The 22,394-nt window shown below is 42.6% G+C and overlaps 1 protein-coding gene across 4 annotated transcripts in view; it reads left to right on the top strand.

The window, feature by feature from the left end:
- Positions 1–22,394, top strand: part of METTL22 (methyltransferase like 22) — a 123,620-nt gene that overhangs the window by 45,224 nt on the left and 56,002 nt on the right. For 2 of the 4 annotated variants that reach the window (XM_033962637.1, XM_033962635.1), the window contains one exon: positions 4,279–4,332. The exons of the other annotated variants lie outside the window; for them this stretch is intronic. In XM_033962637.1, coding sequence (XP_033818528.1) covers positions 4,279–4,332 — 54 coding nt within the window. The remainder of the gene's footprint in view (positions 1–4,278; positions 4,333–22,394) is intronic. 4 annotated transcript variants of the gene reach the window in all.

Below are 22,394 nucleotides of genomic sequence, written 5' to 3'. Positions count from 1 at the left end.
AGGCCTTCAGGGGGGTGCAGGCCTTTGGGGGGGTGCAGACCTTCAAGGGGGGGGACAGGCCTTCAAGGGGGGGACAGGCAGACAGGTCTTCAAGGTGGGGGGACAGGCCTACAACGGGGAGGGACAGGCCTTCAAGGGGGGGACAGGCCTACAAGGGGGTGGGACAGGCCTTCAAGGGGGGACAGGCAGACCTTTAAGGGGGGACAGGCCTTTGGGGGGGACCCTGGTTTAGAAGTACACGGAGGGAAGGGGGTGTTCAAAGAGACGTGCATATGCCAAACTTTGGGGGGGGGATGAAGAAATAATGGGTCTGAAAATAGAGGAGAGGGAGAGAAATGATGGACCATGGGATTTAGGGAGGGAAGGAACTGAAAGGGAGAGAAATTGGACACAAGGGATGGTGTGGAGGAGGGATAGAGATACTGGATAGGAGGGTAATTGGGAAAAGAAAGGGAGAGATGGTGGACTCTGGGGTGGTGGGGAAGGAGGGAGAGATGCCGGATGAAAGGGTAGTTAAGAAAAGGTGGATCTGTGGAGGGAGATGAAAAAAAGGAAAGATACCAGACTTCCTGGGGAGGGAAGGGAAATGGAAAGGGAGGACAGAGTTGGCAGATGGATGGTTAGCACGCAGAAAGAAGAAAGAAGGAGACCCTGGCAAGCAAGTTATCAGAAGAAAACCAGAGCCTTGGACCAACAAGATTTGAAATATAACCAGACAACAAAAGGTAGAAAAATTAATTTTATTTTCTGTTTTGTGATTATAATATGTCAGATTTGAAATGTGTATCTTGACAGAGCTGGTGTTGGACTGCAAACGTGAGCTAGGATTTAACAGAGAGAGGAAAAGTCCTTTTTGTTTCTTTATTTTATTTACACCACAGCGCCAGTGTGGTTAGGAGAAGCCAAAGGGGGTGAAAAAGCTATAAAACCCACCAGGAGTTTTGAAAAAAATCACCCAACTGGGCAGGAAAATCGAATTGAAAAACCAATTCAATAGGCTGAATCGAATCGAAATTTTTTTTCCTGAATCTGGCAGCATTAGTTTGCGCTACTGTCTTAGACTTTAGGACCTGGGATTGGGGAGAGATGGCATCATCAGTTCTTTATAATGCAAGTGAAACGAGGATTTGGTCAGACTTTTGAAGGGTCTGCAGAAAAAAAATATTGTATAGGCCGGGGACATGAAACAGCAGGAAATGGGAACTTTTCTTCCTTCTATTATTGTGAATGGAAAGGCTGAGGATGTCAGAGAGTTCAGTTAAAATATGTGCTTTATAAGAAAATATAATAATGTGTTTTATAAAGTTTATAGCATAGCTGGCCTACCCAGTGAGGTGTTTCTAGTGGTAGTGGTGGCAGCGTGTCAATGTGTTGAGAGGAAGAGGTGGTCTGGGAAATTCTGCTGAGCAAAATCCGGGCCCATTTCCACCCCCCAGTTAGTCCACTCCACTCAATTGGTTCACACACTGAGTGGGTCTTTGGGTGTTGTGTTGGGATCTCTTCCAGTGGTTTATCAGTATCTCCTTCTGGGCCAAGGAAGGAAACTTTGTTATCATTAGCATTGACCTACAGAATATGTTTGTAACAGCGCTGCTTGTGTGGCATTAGGCTATGTAGTGATCGAAAGAAAAAAACAGACCTTTGCACATTTTTGCACTATATGGTGGGTGTATGAGGAGATTCACATTTCCTACACAGCTAAGTCCATGTGAAGTTACCTTGTGCTGTATTTGACATCTAGCAAGGTCTCTGTTTGAAAGGAAAGATCTAAACTTAAAAATGAAGTGGCCAGAAGTTATGGTAAAAGCAGATAGTGTAGCTGGTTTTAAGAAAGATTTGGACAAATTCCTGGAGGAAAAGTCCATAATCTGTTATTAAGACATGAGGGAAGTGTCTGCTTGCCCTGGATCGGTAGCATGGAATGTTGCTACTCTTTGGGTTTTGACCAGGTATTAGTATCCTGGATTGGCTACCATGAGAATGGGCTACTGGGCATGATGGACCATTGGTCTGACCCAGTTAGGCTATTCTTATGTTATGTTCTCATCTGTAGGGGCCTTTGTTTTCACTTCTTATTTTAATGTATTTATTTTCTGGGAACTTATCAGTGTTTTTTATAATGGGAACAAAAATGGAAGAGAATTAATGTGTGTGGGATGAGGGGGTAACTAATTTCTTCAGCTAAATAATTCAATCCACTTCAAACAGACATAGGAGAACTCACGCACCATTCACACACCCTCCAACCAAAAACGTCAAATGAAAAAAACTGTTCGACAACCTCCTAGCCATTCAAGCTGCAACACTCGACCCCCAACCCTACAACCAATTGACATCGACCACATACTGCAAAACCTTCAAAAAGAAATAAAAACCCTTCTATTCAAAAAACACATAAAACCGAACTAACACAATCAGAACTGTCCCAAGCATCACCTGCAACTACTCCATATGTACTTCTGAGGTCATGACAATTCAGACATAATTTATGTTATGTTATGTTTGGAATATAAGAAAATTTTCACTGCCTGTTTCTATTCTGACCATTTATTCCGTTTCATGGTCATTACAAAAAATATTTTTTTACATGGGGGGGGTGTCAAAAAATGATGGGCCCCGGGTGCCACATACCCTAGGTACGCCACTGATTGAGGGTGTTCATGTTACCTATAGACAAAAGTGGTTATGGGTTACTAGTTTTAGTCAGTTATAATCTAACATGTGACTTAAGACGTTTAAGAGATTGGTGTCTAATTCCAGAAACCAATCTCTTAAACGTCTTAAGCTACTATACTCAATTAGAGTTGGAGAAAGTTTTACTATATCCTTTATCAGGCTTTATTTGATTCATGCAAAGTTATCAACTCTTGTCTCCGATATATAAGACCATACCCCATGGGTAAAAATGAGGGTTGTTTGGCACAAATTGTGCAATTACTTAACTCCCCACTGCTACCTATAGAAGGTAATGTTAATTTCCTGCCAGGGATCAAGCACAGGATTTTTAGATTTTGGCTTAATAAAAGGTATTAGGCGAATTGGAGATGTGTTAAATGAGGACGGTAAATTGTTATCAGGGGGATTGCAGTCTGTATGATATTTCTTTAGTAGATGCAATTGCAAATCTACAATTGCAATGTTATTTAGCCGCTGTGGAGATTAAGCACGTTACATTAGAAGAGGTGGGCTTCTTCACTTGCAAGGAAACTCTAGAACCAGGTGTCGTAAGATAAAGGTGAAAGGGGATGCACAGAAGTAATCTAAGGATATATTTCTTTACAGGAGCCTAGCACAGGATTCCATTGGAGGTGCACCCTAAGCACCTAAATCAGAATTGTTAATTAAAATTATAATGTTGAATTATGCATTTTTACAGACTTGCTCCAGGAGGGATAGTGTCGAGATGATGGTGATGAATGAATTTAAGGGATGTTGTGGAAGGAACGTGCTATAGGCATTCACAATGGTCACGGTCTGATAATCCCTGGCAAAAAATTGTTCAAATTTGATATATCGTACTGTTGCTGCAAAGGCTGAGCTGAAGGTGGAAGATGGATATAAAAATAAAAGATCCTCCCCTTTCACCTCAGGAAGCTGGAAATGAAAGCTCAGTGTGGCACTGTAGCCTAATAGAGGCCAGATCTCATTCAGCTGAAAAATTGCCAAGTCAAAAAATTATATACATTTTTGAAAAACATGCATATATTCTCTCTCAAATCATGTATATATTATTCTCTCTCAAACCGTACATATATTCTTCTCTCAAATCACATCCTGCATTCCACAAGCCAGAAGGTTTCAAGAAAAAAAAATCTATAGGTGTATGTATCCGGGTTTTGTTTTATTTTAATTTTATATAATGGCCAAGTGAAAATCTGGAACATTAACTCCCCCTTTTAATAAACCGCGGTTATTAGTGCAGGGAGCCGCGTGGAATGATCCGTGCTGCTCCCGACGCTCATAGTGTTCCTATGAGCATCGGGAGCAGTGCAGCTCCCAGCGTTAATAACCACTATCGTGGTTTAGTAAAATGGGGGTTCAACTCTCTTACCATTGCCAGTTTGTGTACAGCTGGATTTACTATGCTAAGATTCAGATCTATGCACAGGGACATTCTGGCTCCCGAGCTCTAGCTTGCAAAGCCTGAGGTGTGAAGAGATAGGCTGTATAACTTACAACATGGGTCAATGTTTTCTTGGGTTTTTGACAGCTGGTATCAGGCATTGACTTTAATGAAAATGGGCGTGTATTTTTTTTTTTTTTCTTACTTACTAATAGGAGCTGAAGTGAAAGTGAAGGAGCTGGACTGGCTAAAAAATGAGTTTTGTACAGGTAAGACACTATAGACCTTTTTTTTTTTAAACTTTATTTAGTTTTTAGTGCCAACAAAAAGTGCAATACAATTTACATGCAAATAATAATAATCAAATAAGCACTTATAAACAATCAGAATCTATACAAAAGTTAAAAATTCCCTCCCCCATCATTACCATCATGAATAATACCAAAACAAAAGATATACCCCCCTCCTGCTCCCACCCCCCACCATCATCAAGTATCTTTATGTAAACCGAGTCGAGCTTCTAATTTAAAAGATGATCCTTTATATAAATCCAAGGATTCGATTAGATTAGATAGGAATGTTTTACTGATGCCTTGACAGTTTTGTTTTGATATTGCACTAAAAATCCAAATCAGGAAAATTACACTTCTCCCTCCATATTCGCAGTTTCAGCAATCGCAGTTTCGATTATTTGCGGTTTTTAGCTTGTTGGCTCATAGTAACATAGTAGATGACGGTAGATAAAGAACTGAATGGTCCATCCAGTCTGTCCAACCTGATTCAATTTAAATTTTTTTTAATTTTTTCTTCTTAGCTATTTCTGTGCAAGAATCCAAAGCTCTACCTAGTGCTGTGCTTGGGTTCCAACTGCCGAAATCTCCGTCAAAACCTACTCCAGCCCATCTACACCCTCCCAGCCATTGAAGCCCTCTCCAGCCCATCCTACCCCAAATGGCCATATACAAACACAGACCGTGCAAGTCTGCCCAGTACTGGCCTTAGCTCAATATTTAATATTATTTTCTGATTCTAGATCCTCTGTGTTCATCCCACGCTTCTTTGAACTCAGTCACCATTTTCCTCTCCACCACCTCTCTCGGGAGCGCATTCCAGGCATCCACCACCCTCTCTGTAAAGTAGAATTTCCTAACATTGCTCTTGAATCTATCGCCCCTCAACCTCAAATTATGTCCTCTGGTTTTACCATTTTCCTTTCTCTGGAAAAGTATTTGAACGTCTGAATCATATCTCCCCTGTCCCTCCTTTCCTCTAGGGTATACATATTCAGGGCTTCCAGTCTCTCCTCATACGTCTTCTGGCGCAAGCCTCCTATCATTTTCATCGCCCTCCTCTGGACCATTTCAAGTCTTCTTACATCCTGCGCCAAATACGGTCTCCAAAACTGAACACAATACTCCAAGTGGGGCCTCACCATTGACCTGTATAGAGGCATCAACACCTTCTTCCTTCTACTGGCTACACCTCTCTTTATACAGCCCAGCATACTTCTGGAAGCAGCCACCGCCTTGTCACACTGTTTTTTTTGTCTTTAGACCTTCGGACACTATCACCCCAAGGTCCCTCTCCCCGACCGTGCATATCAGCTTTTCACCTCCCAGCATATATGGTTTCTTCCGATTATTAATGCCCAAATGCATTACTCTGCATTTCTTTACATTGAATTTTAGTTGCCAGGAATTAGACCATTCCTCTAACTTTTGCAGGTTCTTTTTCATATTTTCCACTCCCTCTTTGGTGTCTACCCTATTACAAATCTTGGTATCATCTGCAAAAAGGCACACTTTTCCTTCTAATCCTTCAGTAATGTCATTCACAAACATATTGAACAGGATCGGCACCGAACCCTGAGGCACTCCACCACTCACCTTTCCTTCCTCCGAGCAACTTCCATTAACCACCACCCTCTGGCGTCTATCTGACAGCCAGTTTCTAACCCAGTTCACCACTTTGGGTCCTTACTTCAGCCCTTCAAATTTGTTCAAGAGCCTCCTATGAGGAACCGTATCAAAGGCTTTGCTGAAATCTAAGTAAATTACATCTAGCATATGTCCTCGATCCAGCTCTCCGGTCATCCAATCAAAAACTTCAATCAGGTTCGTTTGGTACAATTTACCTTTTGTAAAGCCATGTTGCCTCAGATCCTGTAACCCATTAGATTCAAGGAAGTACACTATCCTTTCTTTCAGCAACACTTCCATTATTTTTCCAACAACCGAAGTGAGGCTCACCAGCCTGTAGTTTCCAGCTTTATCCCTGTGACCACTTTTGTGAATAGGGACCACATCCGCTCTCCAATCCCCAGGAACCACTCCCGTCTCCAGAGATTTGTTGAACAAGTCTTTAATAGGACCCACCAGAACCTCTCTGAGCTCCCTTAGTATCCTGGGATGGATCCCGTCTAGTCCCATGGCTTTGTCCACCTTCAGTTTTTCAAGTTGCTCATAAACACTCTCCTCCATGAACGGCGCAGAATATACTCCATTTTCTAGTGTAACTTTGCCAGACAATCTCGGTCCTTCTCCAGGATTTTCTTCTGTGAACACAGAACAGAAGTATTTGTTTAGCACATTTGCTTTTTCCTCATCACTCTCCACATATTGGTTTCCAGCAATTCCATTTTTCATCTTCCTCCTTTCACCAATATATCTGAAAAAATTTTTGTCTCCCTTTTTTACATTTTTAGCCATTTGTTCTTCCGCATGTGCTTTCGCCAGACGTATCTCTCTCTTGGCTTCTTTCAGTTTCACCCTGTAGTCCTTTCTGCACTCCTCTTCTTGGGGGTTTTTATATTTCACAAATGCCAACTCTTTCGCCTTTATTTTCTCCGCCACTAAGACAGGATATGTTTTCAGTTACAGCCCCTCTTCTTTGGAACTCCATGCCTCAATTTATAAGAGATGAAAAAGACCTTGTTTCCTTTAAAAAATCTTTAAAAACTTACCTTTTCACAAATGCTTTTAATCTATGATTCTCCGATCAAAAATTTTTAACTACCAGACTTATTATTTTAAATCTTCACCTCCCCTTGTGTTATCTTCCTCTCTATGTTTTTCAACTCTTGCAAAGAAATTGTAACTTTTTCCCCTTCCCCTCCAGACTCATGTACTGTCCTATTTAGTTTGTCTAATTTATGTTATTATATTTGTTGACCTTTTTTCAAATTGTACATCGCTTAGAAAATTTAATAAGCGATTTATCAAGCATTATTGAAACTTGAAACTTTAGAGAACCATATCGGCTTCCTTTTTCTCTTGTTTTTATTGATTTTCTTCACATAAAGGTCCATAACCATTTTTATTGCTCCTTTCAGCTTAGACTACTGTCTTTCCACTTCTCTTATGTCCTCCCATCCTAACAGCTCTTTCTTCAGGTACTCTCCCATTTCATTAAAGTCCGTACATTTGAAATCTAGGACTTTAAATATTGTGCAGCCACTCTCCACTTTAGCCATTATATCAAACCAAACTGTTTGATGATCCCTACTTCCCAGGTGAGCACCCACTCGAACATTAGAGATACTCTCTCCATTTGTGAGGACCAGATCCAATATCGCTTTTTCCCTCGTGGGTTCCGTCACCATTTGTCTGAGCAGAGCCTCTTGAAAGGCATCCACAATCTCCCTACTTCTTTCCGATTCCGCAGACGGAACATTCCAGTCCGCATCCGGCAGGTTGAAATCTCCCAACAGCAGCACCTCCTCTTTCCTTCCAAACATTTGGATATTCACAATCAGATCCTTATCAATTTGCTGCGATTGAGTCGGAGGTCTGTAGACTCACCCACGTAGATAGAAGTTCTATCTTCTCTTTTCAGAGCAATCCAGGTCCTCTCCCCAGGTCCCTTGCATTTCGGTCATTTGGATATTGATCTTTACATAGAGAGCTACTCCTCCACCTTTTTGACCCATCTCTGTCCTTCCTAAAAAGATTATATCCCGGTATGTTTGCATCCCATCCACGTGATTCACTGAACCATGTCTCTGTGATAGCGACAATATCTAGATCTGCCTCTAACATATCAGGGCTTGCAGATCATGAACTTTGTTGCTTAGACTGTGAGCATTTGTGGTCATCGCTTTCCAGCTATTTTTCAGCGGTAATCTCCTTTTTCGTATAGATTTTTGTTTCGTTTCTCTTTCAGTTGCAATGCTAAGAAATGAGTTGCTGATATTGTTTACGTTGCAATCTTTACTCCCCAACAAATTACGTCAACTTGCAAAGAGAAATTGTTGATTCCAAGCGTTTATAGAGAAAATCACCGTGCTTTGCCTCTCCTTCAGGAACAGGCCAGGTCTCCCACCATGTTTTCGTGGTTTCACCATATTCACGATGGTTTTTAAAAGAAAATAGCAAATAACATATGAAAAAAATTAGTTGCGTTTTTTTTCTGTATTTGCGGCTCTGTTAATCCCCTATCAAAGCGAATACGGAGGGAGAAGTTTATTAAGTTCCATCTATTTCTCTTGTCCACTTTTTGACACTCCTTTTATATTGAGGCCATTGTATATGAAATCATTTGGCATTTTCTCACTGGCAACGCATTGTAAGAGTTCTAGAATGTAATCATGGCTCCCCCCCTCCCCCCGTCATTGCATAGTTTTTTATTCTTATAAATGTTATGGCAAATGCCACCTATGCAAATGTTTGTATGACAGAAATAGTACTTAATATTGCCATAGCCCAAATGACTTTATCTAAGTTGGTATTTAAATGTCTATATTGTATCTCTCCCATTACACCTTTCTTCTGAAGTGTCCCCATGTGCCTTATGATAAGACTTTTGACCATTTTAGCAGCTTCCCGCTTGATAGACTCAATCCCTTTGAAGGTGCAGTCTTCAGAATTGTCAGAGACATAGTAACATAGTAACATAGTAGATGACGGCAGATAAAGACCCGAATGGTCCATCCAGTCTGCCCAACCTGATTCAATTTAAATTTTTTTTTTTTTTTTTTCTTCTTAGCTATTTCTGGGCGAGAATCCAAAGCTTTACCCGGTACTGTGCTTGGGTTCCAACTGCCGAAATCACTGTTAAGACTTACTCCAGCCCATCTACACCCTCCCAGCCATTGAAGCCCTCCCCTGCCCATCCTCCTCCAAACGGCCATACAGACGTACACCTAGTCCTCTCCCTATGTACCCAGATATCCTTTGACCTAAGGGCCGCTGCGTGAGCGGACTGCTGGGCAAGATGGACCACTGGTCTGACCCAGCAGCGGCAACCTTAAGATCATCAGATATAATCATATCCAGACTCCACTCTTTCCTGAATACAACTTCATTCACATACTGTACTGCACCCTTGTGTTCTTGTAAACCAAATGCATAACCCTGTGGGGGTTTTTTAGCATCGCTGTTTAAATGGCCGACATTCTTCATGCTAACTTATGGCAGAGAACACAGCAATATAAAGACAATTTAACAACAACAAAAAATTACCCCTTAATATGGACAAATTGTCCAAGTCAAGGTACCTAGTTCTTAGAGTAGCTAAGCTGTAATATGGACAAATTGTCCAAGTCAAGGTACCTAGTTCTTAGAGTAGCTAAGCTGTAAAGTTTTAACCTAATAGTTATGTATCTCATTGTGTAATTTTGAGTTGATAATCTTCATTATATTCCTCTCTTTTTTTTTTTTTTTGAGAGGAGATATTGGTACAGTCTGTAATTTAGCACCCTCTGAGAATATGCCAGCAGCCTGTAGAGGGAAAAAGACTAGAAAAAGCAAGATGCAATCAAAGTGCTTCTGTCTGTCTTCCTCTTGCTAATCTAAGTCCAGCCTATGTACCAAGAATTCAATGACGTTTGCAAAGGTTGAGGATTGAGAAATGACAGCAACGAAGCTCGCTGTTAGGGCAAGCACAGATGAATGACCTTGTGAAATGCGTTCCCAACAACCTTTTCATCTCTAACTGACCCAGGTTCCAGGTTTCTGAAAAGTCATCATCGTTATTGCTTCAGAAGGACATTTGTTTTACTGGATCGGACCAAAGGTCCATCCAGCCCAGCATCCTATTTGCAACAGTGACCAATCCATTTCGCAAATACCTGGTAAGCAGTGCTCCCTCTAAGCGGGCGGGTGTTGTGAGCAAACTTTTTTCGCTGTGAGCTAAAAATATCGGGCGCCAGCAAGTTATGAGCCAACTCGCCCGATTCTCCTCTCGCCGCCCTGCCATCTGCCGTACGCCGTGCGCTGTGACGAGAAACTTGTGCGCTGCGATGTAATATTTTGTGCGCCAGCGCACGCCAGCGCAGCTTAGCGGGAACACTGCTGGTAAGGTGTCTTTTTTTTTTTTTTTTCACAGATCTACCTTAATAACAGATTATAGGCTTCGCTTCCAGGAATATGCCCAAACCTTTTTTTAAAATCAGCTACGCTACCTGCTTTTGCCACATGTTTCAAAATTGTGTTCCAGAACTTTACTATGCATTGAGTGAAAATATTTTCTCCGGTATATTAAATGCACTGCTCAGGGCTAGATTCACTATACTTACCTAAGCGATCCGATCCGTGGCCGAGTCTTCTCGGGCGACCGATTCACCAAGCCTCCCCATGCAAATGAATGCGCTCGGAGGCACACCCCACACCGACCCCCAGAGCGATCTTGCAGAGCGATCCTGACGCATGCGCAGACCATCTTCTTTGCCTGTAGATGGTCTGCGCATGCACTTGCTCTCCTGACTTCCCTCTCGCTGGCTCCTTCCCCAGCTCTAGCGAGGAAGTCCTGCCCATGACCACGTTGCCTCTCCCGGTTCCTCTGCCTTTCGTTCCTCCGTGCTCCGGTGCCTGAGTTGTGGCAGTAGCGCCCGCTGCTCTCCCTCTCCGCTTCTTCGGCTCTTGTTTGAGGGCAAGAGGCGTATCTCCAGTTGCCTATGATTGGATACGCTGCAGGGAAGGGTTACTCACAAGTCTGTGGTTTGAACCTGTGGGCTTAAAATGGGGCGGCACTATGGCGTGTTCTATTCTTACTTGCTACTTAAGTCTGTTTGTTTTTTGGCCCCTGCTGCACACTGAGCAGACCATTTCAGTGCAATGTCTGCAAAGACACCTCCTTCCTTTGCTTTGTGATTTCTTAATATTGAACTTAGCATTTTGTTGCTGTTCTGTAGCTGGCGCCATACCAGTAAAAGTGGAACCCTTCCAACTTGACTGTATTTCCGCAGGAACTCAATTTCCCCATCCCCGCAAGTTTTGTCGCTGTCCCTGCCCCATTTCTGTAAGCTCTGTCTTAACCACACAAGCCTCGAACACTTATGATTTTAAAGTGTTTGAGGCTTGTGCAGATGAGGATAGAGCTTAGGCATTGGTGGAATGAGGCATTATGACATCACAATCTGAGCCCTAGAATATTGCTACTTATGATTTTAAAGTGTTTGAGGCTTGTGCAGATGAGGATAGAGCTTAGGCATTGGTGGAATGAGGCATTATGACATCACAATCTGAGCCCTAGAATATTGCTACTTATGATTTTAAAGTGTTTGAGGCTTGTGCAGATGAGGATAGAGCTTAGGCATTGTTGGAATGAGGCATTATGACATCACAATCTGAGCCCTAGAATATTGCTACTTATGATTTTAAAGTGTTTGAGGCTTGTCAGATGAGGACAGAGCTTAGGCATTGGTGGAATGAGGCATTATGACATCACAATCTGAGCCCTAGAATGTTGCTACTTATGATTTTAAAGTGTTTGAGGCTTGTGCAGATGAGGATAGAGCTTAGGCATTGGTGGAATGAGGCATTATGACATCACAATCTGAGCCCTAGAATGTTGCTACTTATGATTTTAAAGTGTTTGAGGCTTGTGCAGATGAGGACAGAGCTTAGGCATTGGTGGAATGAGGCATTATGACATCACAATCTGAGCCCTAGAATGTTGCTACTTATGATTTTAAAGTGTTTGAGGCTTGTGCAGATGAGGATAGAGCTTAGGCATTGGTGGAATGAGGCATTATGACATCACAATCTGAGCCCTAGAATGTTGCTACTTATGATTTTAAAGTGTTTGAGGCTTGTGCAGATGAGGACAGAGCATGCAGGAATGATGTAGGGACAGGAAAAGAACTGGATGGGACAGGAAAATGAGTTTCCACGGGGATGGGGGAAAATTTGTCTCCATATCATTCTCTTAAGCTTTAGTTTCTATTTTTCCTCAAGAAAATTTAGAGAGGTTAATGTTTCACTTAACCTTGCACCAAGGTTGCAGAGTTGTGTACCTGAGAAGTGAGACTATAGAAGTTTAAAGTAGTATCCCTCTGATGTTCAGTAAATAGGTGCACTGGTAAGCCCTTGTATCTGCTGCTGCAAAATTGAATTACCCCATGGAAGATTAAACTACTTGAAAGATTTTTGTGTGATAAAAAGGAACTGTGATTAATTTATTCTTTGTGAAAAGAAAGCAGATTATAAAATCCAGCGTGAAATCAATACAGCAATTTTTTCTTTGAACTAGCAGCAATTCTGTGCATAAGATGTGCTTTGCTGGGTCAGACCAAAATCTGTGGCGCCCAAAATCCTGCCTCCATACATGGCCAATCCAGGTCATCCAGAAGTCAAGCTTTGCTTAATTATACTGCCTTTCTCTGCGCTCATCAAAGCAATTTACAAACAGTAATTAAAAAGGCAAGGAACTGACCCCCCTCCCCCCCCCCCCCGAAAAAACAAAACAATTTAATCTAATCTAATCTGAATTTCTATATCGCACTCATACAGTACAGGTTCAAAGTGATTTACAAGTTAAGAGGTCCGTAAGGAAGTTAGGGGAATAGTGGTTACATCACATCAATGAGTGTCTGGACTGTGTGGCGCAGTGGTTAGAGCCACAGCCTCAGCATCCTGACATTGTGGGTTCAAATCCCACACCGCTTCTTGTGACCAAGTCACTTAGGGCTCCTTTTACTAAGCTGCGTTAGGGCATTAACGCGTGGAATAGCGCACGCTAGATCTTAACTAGAGAATGACACGGGGAAAAAATCTGTCCCCGTCACCGCCCCGTCACCGGCCCACCATCCTCTGCACCGCCCCGTCACCGCCGTTTCCTTCACCGCCCCGTCACCGTCACCGCCATCCCTTTCACCGCCCCGTCACCGCCACTGCCATCCCATTCACCGCCCCGTCACCGTCCCCGCTGCATCCATTTTCCGTTTTCATCCCCTTGGCCCAGAATCCTTTTCCCTTTCACTCCCTCCTTACAGTTTGAGCCGGGAACACGGGTGATCGCACGGTCCTCGCAGCCCCCACCCGCCTGCCCAATCGATCGTAGTGATTAGCCAGCTCTCTCCCTTCTCCTCACCTTAGTTTGCAGGCTTTCTTTTTCAGTGACCTGCACGCTTTCCCAAAGAGCCGCACACGCGCGGCTGCTCAGTGTTCAATCTTCTGCTCTGCTGCAACTTCCTGTTTCCGGTTGCGTCTGAGCAGAAGATCGAAACTGAGCAGCGGCGGGTGCGCGGCTCTCTGATAGCGTGCGGGTCGCCGAAAAAGAAAATCTACAAATTAAGGTGAGGAGAAGGGAGAGAGCTGGCTAAACACTAGAATCGATTGGGCAGGCGGGTGTGAACTGCGGGGACCGCGCGATCCTTCATGCCTCACTGCGGGGACAAGACCCATTCACCGCCCCGCGGGCGGTGAATGGCCTTGTCCCCGTCGCCGCAGCGACTGCTAGTTTTCTTCCCCGTTTTCGGCGGGTGACCCGCGGCTAAAATGCGGTGGCCGCGGGTAAACCGCCACCGTGTCATTCTCTAATCTTAACGCCAGCATTGAGCTAGCGTTAGTTCTAGCCGCGTAGCGCGCGATAATATCCTGCGTGTGCTAAAAATGCTAGTGCACCTTAGTAAAAGGAGCCCTTAATCTCCCATTGCTCCAGATACATTAGATAGTGTGAGCCCACCAGGACAGATAGGGAAAAATGCCCCAGTACCTGAATGTAAACCACTTAGGCTATAAGTGGTATAGAAATACTCAAATAAATAAATATGTTGCAGGTAAATAAAGTTACAATTCAGTAAGTGAGATTATAGAAGGAGGAGAAAAGCCATAAATATACAGAAACCACCATCGTGCTCATTTTCTTTGCAAAGCCAAACTCTATGATCATGTCACTCTTTTACTGATTCACCTACATTGGCTGCCTGTTCAGTTCAGATGCCAATTTTAAATTTTATGTCTAACATTTAAAGAGCACTTCACTTCTCTCAGCCGGTTTATCTAGCATCTGCTACGACACCATATACCCCCATCTCGCGTTTTGAGCTCACTTGACACTCTAATAGACTTGTCCTTCTCTTTCCCATATTTGCCCATTATGAATCCACTCAAAAATAGGCCTATTGTTTTATTTCTCCTTTCTTATGGAATAATTTGACACCTTTTATTCGAGCAGAACAATCGTTTTTAAGGTTGAAATCTTTTTTTTTTTTTTTATGACTTAACTGTTCCCTTGGGGATGACTGAATGGAATAGGAGGCACATTTTTAAATATTTTGTGTGATTGGTTACTTGGCTGGTTGCAATCTATACTTTTGGTTTTAGGTGTTCCTTTCTTTGCATTTATGTACAAATTGTAAATCGCTATGACCTATTGCATTAGCGGAATATCAAAGGGCAAATTCTATAAGAAGCGCCCAAAAGTTAGGCTCCTAATTAGGCACTGTTCAGCGTGATTCAAGTAAAATTGGGCGCTTAGTGAATCACGCTGAGCGGCAAATTTTTTGCAGACGCCCAATATATAGGCCAGCTCTAGGCATAACTAAAAGTTAAGCGCCCATGCGAGCTTTTCAGCTCTTAAAAACTAATTCATCTACCATTCATCTACATTCAAACTAATTCATCTACAATCTCTTATACTGAGTAAACTCGATTATTGTAACGTCGCCTACTTGGCACTCCCCCCAGAAGAATATGCGGCGATTGCAACTAGTACAAAATGCAGCGGTTAGACTACTTTGTGGACTGAAGAAGTCTGATCACGTGACACCTTCCTATCGACTTCTACACTGGCTGCCAATGGAGGCACGTGTGAAATTCAAGTTTGGTTGTTTTTGCTTCAAGGTACTTTATGGCTTAGCCCCTAAATATATAACAGACCTTTTCTCTTTCACAACCAACAGACACAAACGAAGCTCACACCCAAACTTTGTTTCTCCACCGGTTAGAGGTTGTATATTTAAAAGTCATCACCAACATCTTTTCTCACATCAAGCAACACTATGGGGTAAAGACCTAGAACAATTGCTCGTGCCTACTACCTATAGGGAATTCAGGAAACGCCTAAAAACACATCTGTTCCTGAAATACTTAGGAAACCAACCTATACAATCTTAGTCCTCAACAAACGATCTCTAGAACTATCAATCACTAAGTCTGTACTTTGTTTATTCCATTCAATCTGTAACATTTCTAATCATTGTAAACCGCATAGAACTTCACGGTCCTGCGGTATATAAATTGTAATCATCATTATTATTATTTCAAATTATGTATTATAGCTAATCTTTTGTAAACCGCATTGAACTCTCTGGCAATTGCAGTCTAGAAATAAATTCTTATGTTATGTAATGAAATGGGGGGAGACAAAAGATCCATTTTATTGTTGCTTTATACCAAATGATAGAAAGCAGCTTCCTTCTAGGCTGTCTGTTCATGGACTTGTCAAAGTCTTAAACTCAGCTCTGGTAGATAATTAACAACAACAAACTCCTTAGCTTGAGATTGAGGGAGCTGTACAACCCCAAGGATGAGAAGAAGACTTTTTTTAAATGTCAAGTTAAATACTGTTGGCAATACTTGGTTAACATATATTGTCCTAAGATTCCATCATACTTAACTGCCTTTGTGTGGTTGGCATGATGGCAAAATTGCCAACCAACATTTAAGCATGAATGAGTATAATCTGCACAGAGTGGCAGGTGTGGCTCTGGCCACCTTGTTGGGCTGACTGGATGGACTGTGCTCAACTTCTGAATGATCTGCTAGAAAAAGAAAAATTGATTTATTGTTTTCACACTTGATTATAGAAACTAACCCTCGGTTTACTTGTGCATCAATTACCACTAATTGAAGATAACCGCTCTTCCACATTCACTACCCTTACAAAAGTGACCTTGCAATCCACCTGCAGATTCTTCCCAACACTCCCCAGAGTAATCACCTGACTGGGCCAGATCAACCTCACCCCAAGTATCATTCCCTCCATTACGCATTCTCCTCTTGATACTGACCTTACCCAAATCACTGCATTCCTCAAATCTACATTTTTGAATTCACCATACCTTCTATCGTCAACTTCTTCACAGCTCTAAGGCTTCAACCTTCTCCATCCTGAAAAGTGGTTGCATGCCAAATGCTAGGATATAGTGTGATGGTGCATTTTTTTTTTTTTTGCTTTTTTAAAGATTCCTCTCCCTAGAGATGCAAATCTGTGTGACACCTACTTTAAAAATGTTGTTACGCTTAAAGCCCCAGCATTTTTAGAAAGATTCTTAATACCATACATGCCTATAAAATCTCTCAGATCAGAAGAAAAATCCTTGCTGGTAACTCCCTCACTAAAAATTATTTACTCAAGGAGAGATATGATCTTTTCTGTCACAGCTCCACAAATTTGGAACTCTCTTCCTCTCAATATAAGAGAAGAAAAATTACTTACTATATTTAAAGGCTTACTAAAAAGCTGGCTGTTTAGGGATGCCTTTAACTGATCTTTCTTAATCACATTACTTCTTTCCTTTAACTTATCTGTACAAGGAACACTGTTAAGTAGAAATTAAGTGGGTATCATTCCCCAACCTTCTGTTTCCTTACCCACCCTTTTGTTTATTTTTATATTGCATTTAATCCATTTTTTCCCCCTCATTTTCTGTAGAGTTTTTATGTCATAATCGTTTTTAATGTCCTGTTTGCTGTAAATTTTTTTATTTTTAATTTACCTACTTTTAACTTTGTAAATCGCATTGGATTTGGATATTGCGATTGTATCAAATATTATATTAAACTTGAAACTTGAAATCGCTTCACTGCTCCCTATCTGTTTCCGCATACTGTTCAAGCTCCTCTTATTGACCTACAAGTGTATTCGCTCTGCAGCTCCTCAGTATCTCTTCCTGAGCTCTGTTCATTGGATAAGTCTCTTGTTGGTGCCCTTCTCCTCTACTGCCAGCTCCTGACTCTGTCCCTTCTACCTTGCTGTGCCATATGCCTGGATAAACCTGCCTGACTCGGTACATTGGGCTCCGTCTCTGGGGGAATTCAAATCCATGCTGAAAGACCACTTATTTGAACCTGCGTTTTAAGTCCTAACCCATATCTGTTGTCATTCCCTCTACCCTATTCGCCTCATCAGTCCCCTTGTAATGCGCTACCTGGGCAGCATGTATAGATTCACCTGTTTTGTCCTGTGTGTCTGTCATAGTTAGATTGTAAGCTCTTTCAAGCAGGGACCATCTTTTGCGTATTTATTGTACAGCATTGTGTGTGTCTGGTAGTGCTATAGAAATAATAAATAGTAGTAGTAAATAGGGCCAGAAATAAGTTCTGTAGTGCCATTGCTTCATTGTAACAGCAAACACCTCTTCCCTCTTTCCCTCCCCCCCCCCCCATTTCCACCACAAGAAAGAGCATATCACCTCTGCAGCACGCTCAAGCTTTGCAGACGCCATCAGACAAAAGCTTGGATCTCCTTGAAGTTAAGAGGCAATCCCAGGAGTGACATGAAACTGTCTTGCATTTTGCATCAAATATCCTGGTAGTACCAATTTTGTGTCATCAGTTTAAAAGCTGTCTGGCAGCAGAAGGTCACAACTCCTACCTCGGGAGCTGTGTTAGAAAATGCTAGGTTTTAAAGTAATTAGGATATTGGAATCAGTGAGTCAAGGGATGCAGTCATAATGGACCAGCACTGTCCTACTTTGGGGTTTTTTCCCCCAACTTCAGATACCATTGTGATTCTTTCTTTTTAAGAGAGGATAAGGATTTGTCAGTGTCTTTGCTATTCATTTTGGAACAGCTGACAGTATAAATTCAGATGTGCATATCATAGCTTTTCATTAACCATGTCTTAATGCAAATGAAATGGCACTTTAGAAAGAATGATTCTTCCCTGCACTCAGAGGCCGATGCAGAAAGCTGCTACAAGCCTAACTGCATGGCGGCTGCAGCTTGTATGTACACATTACTGGCCAAGCAATGCAGAGACATGGCATAGAGAACATTAAAATGAACAGTGATGAGGCCATTAAATATTTGCACTGACATGAACAGAGAGAAACGGTGGCTATTGACAATGCACACAATGTAAGGAATTTTTCATCAAGTCCAGGTTGGTTGAGATGAGTTCATGGACTTTACAGTCCAGAAATATCAAAGAAGACACAAGTTAATTTAATCATGTACAGTCAAACCTCGAGATCTCATGAGAATCTTGGTGAGGGTGAGATCCAGAAAGCCTTGAGCATGCGTATATGCTCAAGGCTCAGCAGCAGACTGGCGGCAGGCACTTTATCACCAGCAGCGCACGGGTAAGGCCAGGTCTGGTCAGAGGGGGGGAGGAGGCAATAGCAGTGCCTGTGGCCTCGGGGGGAGCATGAGAGTCGGAGTGAATCCAGCAGGAGTGGGCCAGCACCTGAGAGTCCCGGCAGAGGGGGTAGTGGCATCCAGGGGTAGGGCAGCGTCCGGGAGTGGCAGGGCCAATGGTGCCTATCTGGGCTCTGTAGCGGCGGCGGTTTGATTACAGCCAGCACCCTGGAGCCAGGGCGCACCATCACCACCCGCACAACCCACAGTGAGAGGCAGCAAACATCAATGAGAGGCAGCAAACCGCAGCAGAGGCCTCCCCAAGAGAACTGGAGGAGCCGCGTTGATAGGTCTGTGGCAGAGGCAGCGGTGGAGGCGTTGCTAATAGTAATTAAGTTTTTTGGGATGTGGAACGAATTGCTCTCGTTTCCATTAACTCTTATGGGAAAAGTTGCTTTGATATACGAGTGCTTTGAATTACGAGCATGCTTCTGTATTTTTAATGAGAATAACTACTGGGCAGACTGGATGGACCGTTCAGGTCTTTATCTGCCGTCATTTACTATGTTACTACTCTTTTTACAATTTAAAATGCCTGTTTAGCCAGGACACTATTTGCAATTTTAAATCGCCAATGTGAGGTAGCCACAATAATTGTGCGTCTGAACGGTGAAAGTGCCAGCATACATCTGCAGCTGTTTTTCTAGGCATAAATATTAGCCTTGCAAAAATTTCAGATGCAAGAAATTTTTGCAAGGCTAATATGCGAACAGCTGTGAATGTGCACTGGCATTTTTGTTTTCTTCGGGCATGCTCCTAAGATTCTATGCTTGCCGCTGAACCTTTTGTGTGCATATTTCCAGCAGGTATCCCCAGATTAGAGCACAAGTTCTAAATGCATAAAATTTGCATACAGGTAGCGTATTCTACGTGATGCAGTTTAATGTGGTGGTAGAAGCTGCACAACTTTCTGTATCAAGCCCTCGGATTGCTAAATACGAGGCAGGTAAAGGGCTAACCCTACCCTGATCACGTCTCACCACTCCTGTCTAAGCTCCATTGGCTCCCAGTAATCCCCAGGATCCACTTCAAATGTGCGTGTCTGGCCTACAAGATCCTACATGGCATCCTTCCTGCCGTTATCCCTCTATCCTGGAACTCCCCAACCCCTACTTCCTCCAGATCCTCCCAAATTTTTAAACTATCCTTCCCTTCCATAAAAGGTATTTCCCATGCAGGCAAACTTGGGCCATCCCTCCCCTTTAGAATCACTGAGATCTGGAATAACCTCCCCTCCCCTCTCCGAACCTCAAGCTCCCTCCAACTCTTCCGCAAACACCTAAAAACCTGGCTATTCTCAAAACTGTAACACTTCCCCCCTCTTAGGCCTCTCACCTTCCCCCTTTACACCTAACTCTTTAATCTCTCCACTGTAGTTCCTCTCTCATCCTTCTTCCTGTAAACCGTGCCGAGCTCCGCATTCGTGGAGATGGTGCGGTATATAAACCCAAGGTTTAGTTTAGTTTAGTTCCTGTGCTTTAGGATCCTGTAAAAAGCTTCACTGCTTCTGTTGATGCTGGCTCAGAATACTGTGGTAATACCGTGTTTCCCCGAAATAATACACTAGGGCTTATTTTGGGGGATGTCTTATTTTTCCATGAACAACAACCTACATTTTCTCATCGTTTCTTTGAGTCTTGTACATTTTATTCTAGTTTTTATTTAGATATCCTATATACCTCCCTCTCCTTATTCAATCATTATGTCCTGTTACCTGTTACCAATCAACTATCCTTCCTGGGTCTAGCTGTGGTGCAGAAGCAGCCATCTCCCTTCTCCTCTATTCAAGCCAACTTTAGCTGTAAAATGGGATCATGTGAAGCAGCCGAGAATGTGGTGCAGCGTTATGACAACAGCTGATAAAATTGCTTGTTCCGCTCCCTGTCTGTGGTAGAGACGACCGGGAGAAAATGCAGGTTGGAAGGACTTACAGCAGCCGCAAGGAAGCTTCTCTACGGCGGCTGCAGCTGATAAAATTGCTTGTCCCGATCCCTGTCGGAGACACGCGCAGGTTGGAAGGACGTTCAGCAGCTGCAGGCTGCTGTAATTACTTTTCCCGCTCCCTGTTGGCGGCGGAGACAACATCCGGGACACGCGCAGGTTGGAGGGGGGCCGAGTCACGCTGCTTCGTAACTAGGGCTTATTTTAGGGGTAGGGCTTATATTAGGACTGACCCTGAAAATCATGCTAGGGCTTTATTTTTGGGGAAACACGGTATTACAGCATCCAGGATATCACTGGTGTCCATTTTCTTCCTGTGTTATCTGAACGGGCCTGATTCCATGACAAGAGGGCAGGCAGATGGTGCTGGCTTTTCTCATGTTTGGCCTATTTTCTGTTGGGACAATAAATCACGTCAAATCCAGATGCTCAGCTCAGGCCGGTTAAAGTCTAAGGCCCTTCCAGCTTTGATTTTTCCATTCTGCATATGGTTTATAGTGAATTTTTGTGTCCATTTTATCCCTTTTGAAAGTTGCATATTTAATGATAGATTAGCTTTTTTCATTTTGTTGCCTAGCGTGTCTGTTTTCAGAATAATAAAATGCCTTCAGCTTCATATGGGTCAAAAGATCCATTTTGATTGATTGATTGATCTCCTCACTGCGCAGTACCGATGGAGAAAAATAAATGTTCACCAAAGCAATACATATTCCAGTATGTTACCTCTTATTAAAGTAAACCAGAGCTAGCTGGCTGGCAGAGATAATAAGCTGTCGGCTCTGGTCTCTGATATGTTTGTGTGCTAGTCTCAAGTTGCGCAGTTGTGGCTTCAGATGTCATTTGCCTTGTAATGTTTGTTATCTCGGGTTAATCCCCAACTAAATTAATTGCTTTTATGCAGATTAGCTTTTTCTGTCCTTATGCTGTAAATTCTGTATTGATTTTTATTTTGCTGCTTTATCGCCCAGCTTCTTCTGGGGCAGTGACATGGCAGAGAGTTCAAAGAAGCTTGCTTAGCAGATGGCACCATTAGCATACTTGTGCGGTGTTAGTTACCGAAGTATATTCTTGTTGAGTCTTTGAGGCTCATTCATTACTGGTTATGGCATATCATCTTCTCTCAGTATAGATCAATGCCTTGAAAATATAAACACACTATTTGTGATATTTAAAACCATTTGAGTGCTACATCTCTATTTGCATATGGTGGGTTTTTTTTCTTTTGCAACCATTTCAAGAACATTCTGAAAACAGAAATTACGTATACATGAAAAACATCAAATCACTTATATTTTATTTATTCAGTTTTCTGTACCGTTCTCCCAGGGGAGCTCAGAATGGTTTACATGGATTTACTGAGGCACTCAAGTCTTTTTTCCTGTCCCGGCTCACAATCTTCCTAATGTACCTGGGGCAATGGGGGAATTAAGTGACTTGCCCAGGGTCACAAGCACTGTTCCCTCTAAGCTGTGCACTTGTGCGCGCGCACACAACTTGCCGAACCCGCGCACACAAATTAAAATAGCGCGCACAAAAACATAAAGTTTAGCCTAAAATGATTTTCACTGCTAAAATAAAATGTTGCAGAAGACCAGCTGTTCCGATTTCCCATTTATCACATTTATTGAAGCGCTATAATATAAATTTTAAGTCATTCACATGATTCCGTTATCTTTGGCAGTTGAACTTGACACATCACGTGCCCCATAGGGCCATAGCCTATGGCCCATAGGATATGAAACACTTCCGATTCTTTGACTTCCTGAAGTTCCGCCATATTGTTTATTTCATGGAATCGTAGTGTGCAG

The sequence above is a fragment of the Geotrypetes seraphini genome, chromosome 11 (genome assembly GCF_902459505.1).
Source record: "Geotrypetes seraphini chromosome 11, aGeoSer1.1, whole genome shotgun sequence".
Taxonomy (NCBI): Eukaryota; Metazoa; Chordata; class Amphibia; order Gymnophiona; family Dermophiidae; genus Geotrypetes; species Geotrypetes seraphini.
This window is presented reverse-complemented; position numbering and strand designations above follow the sequence as displayed.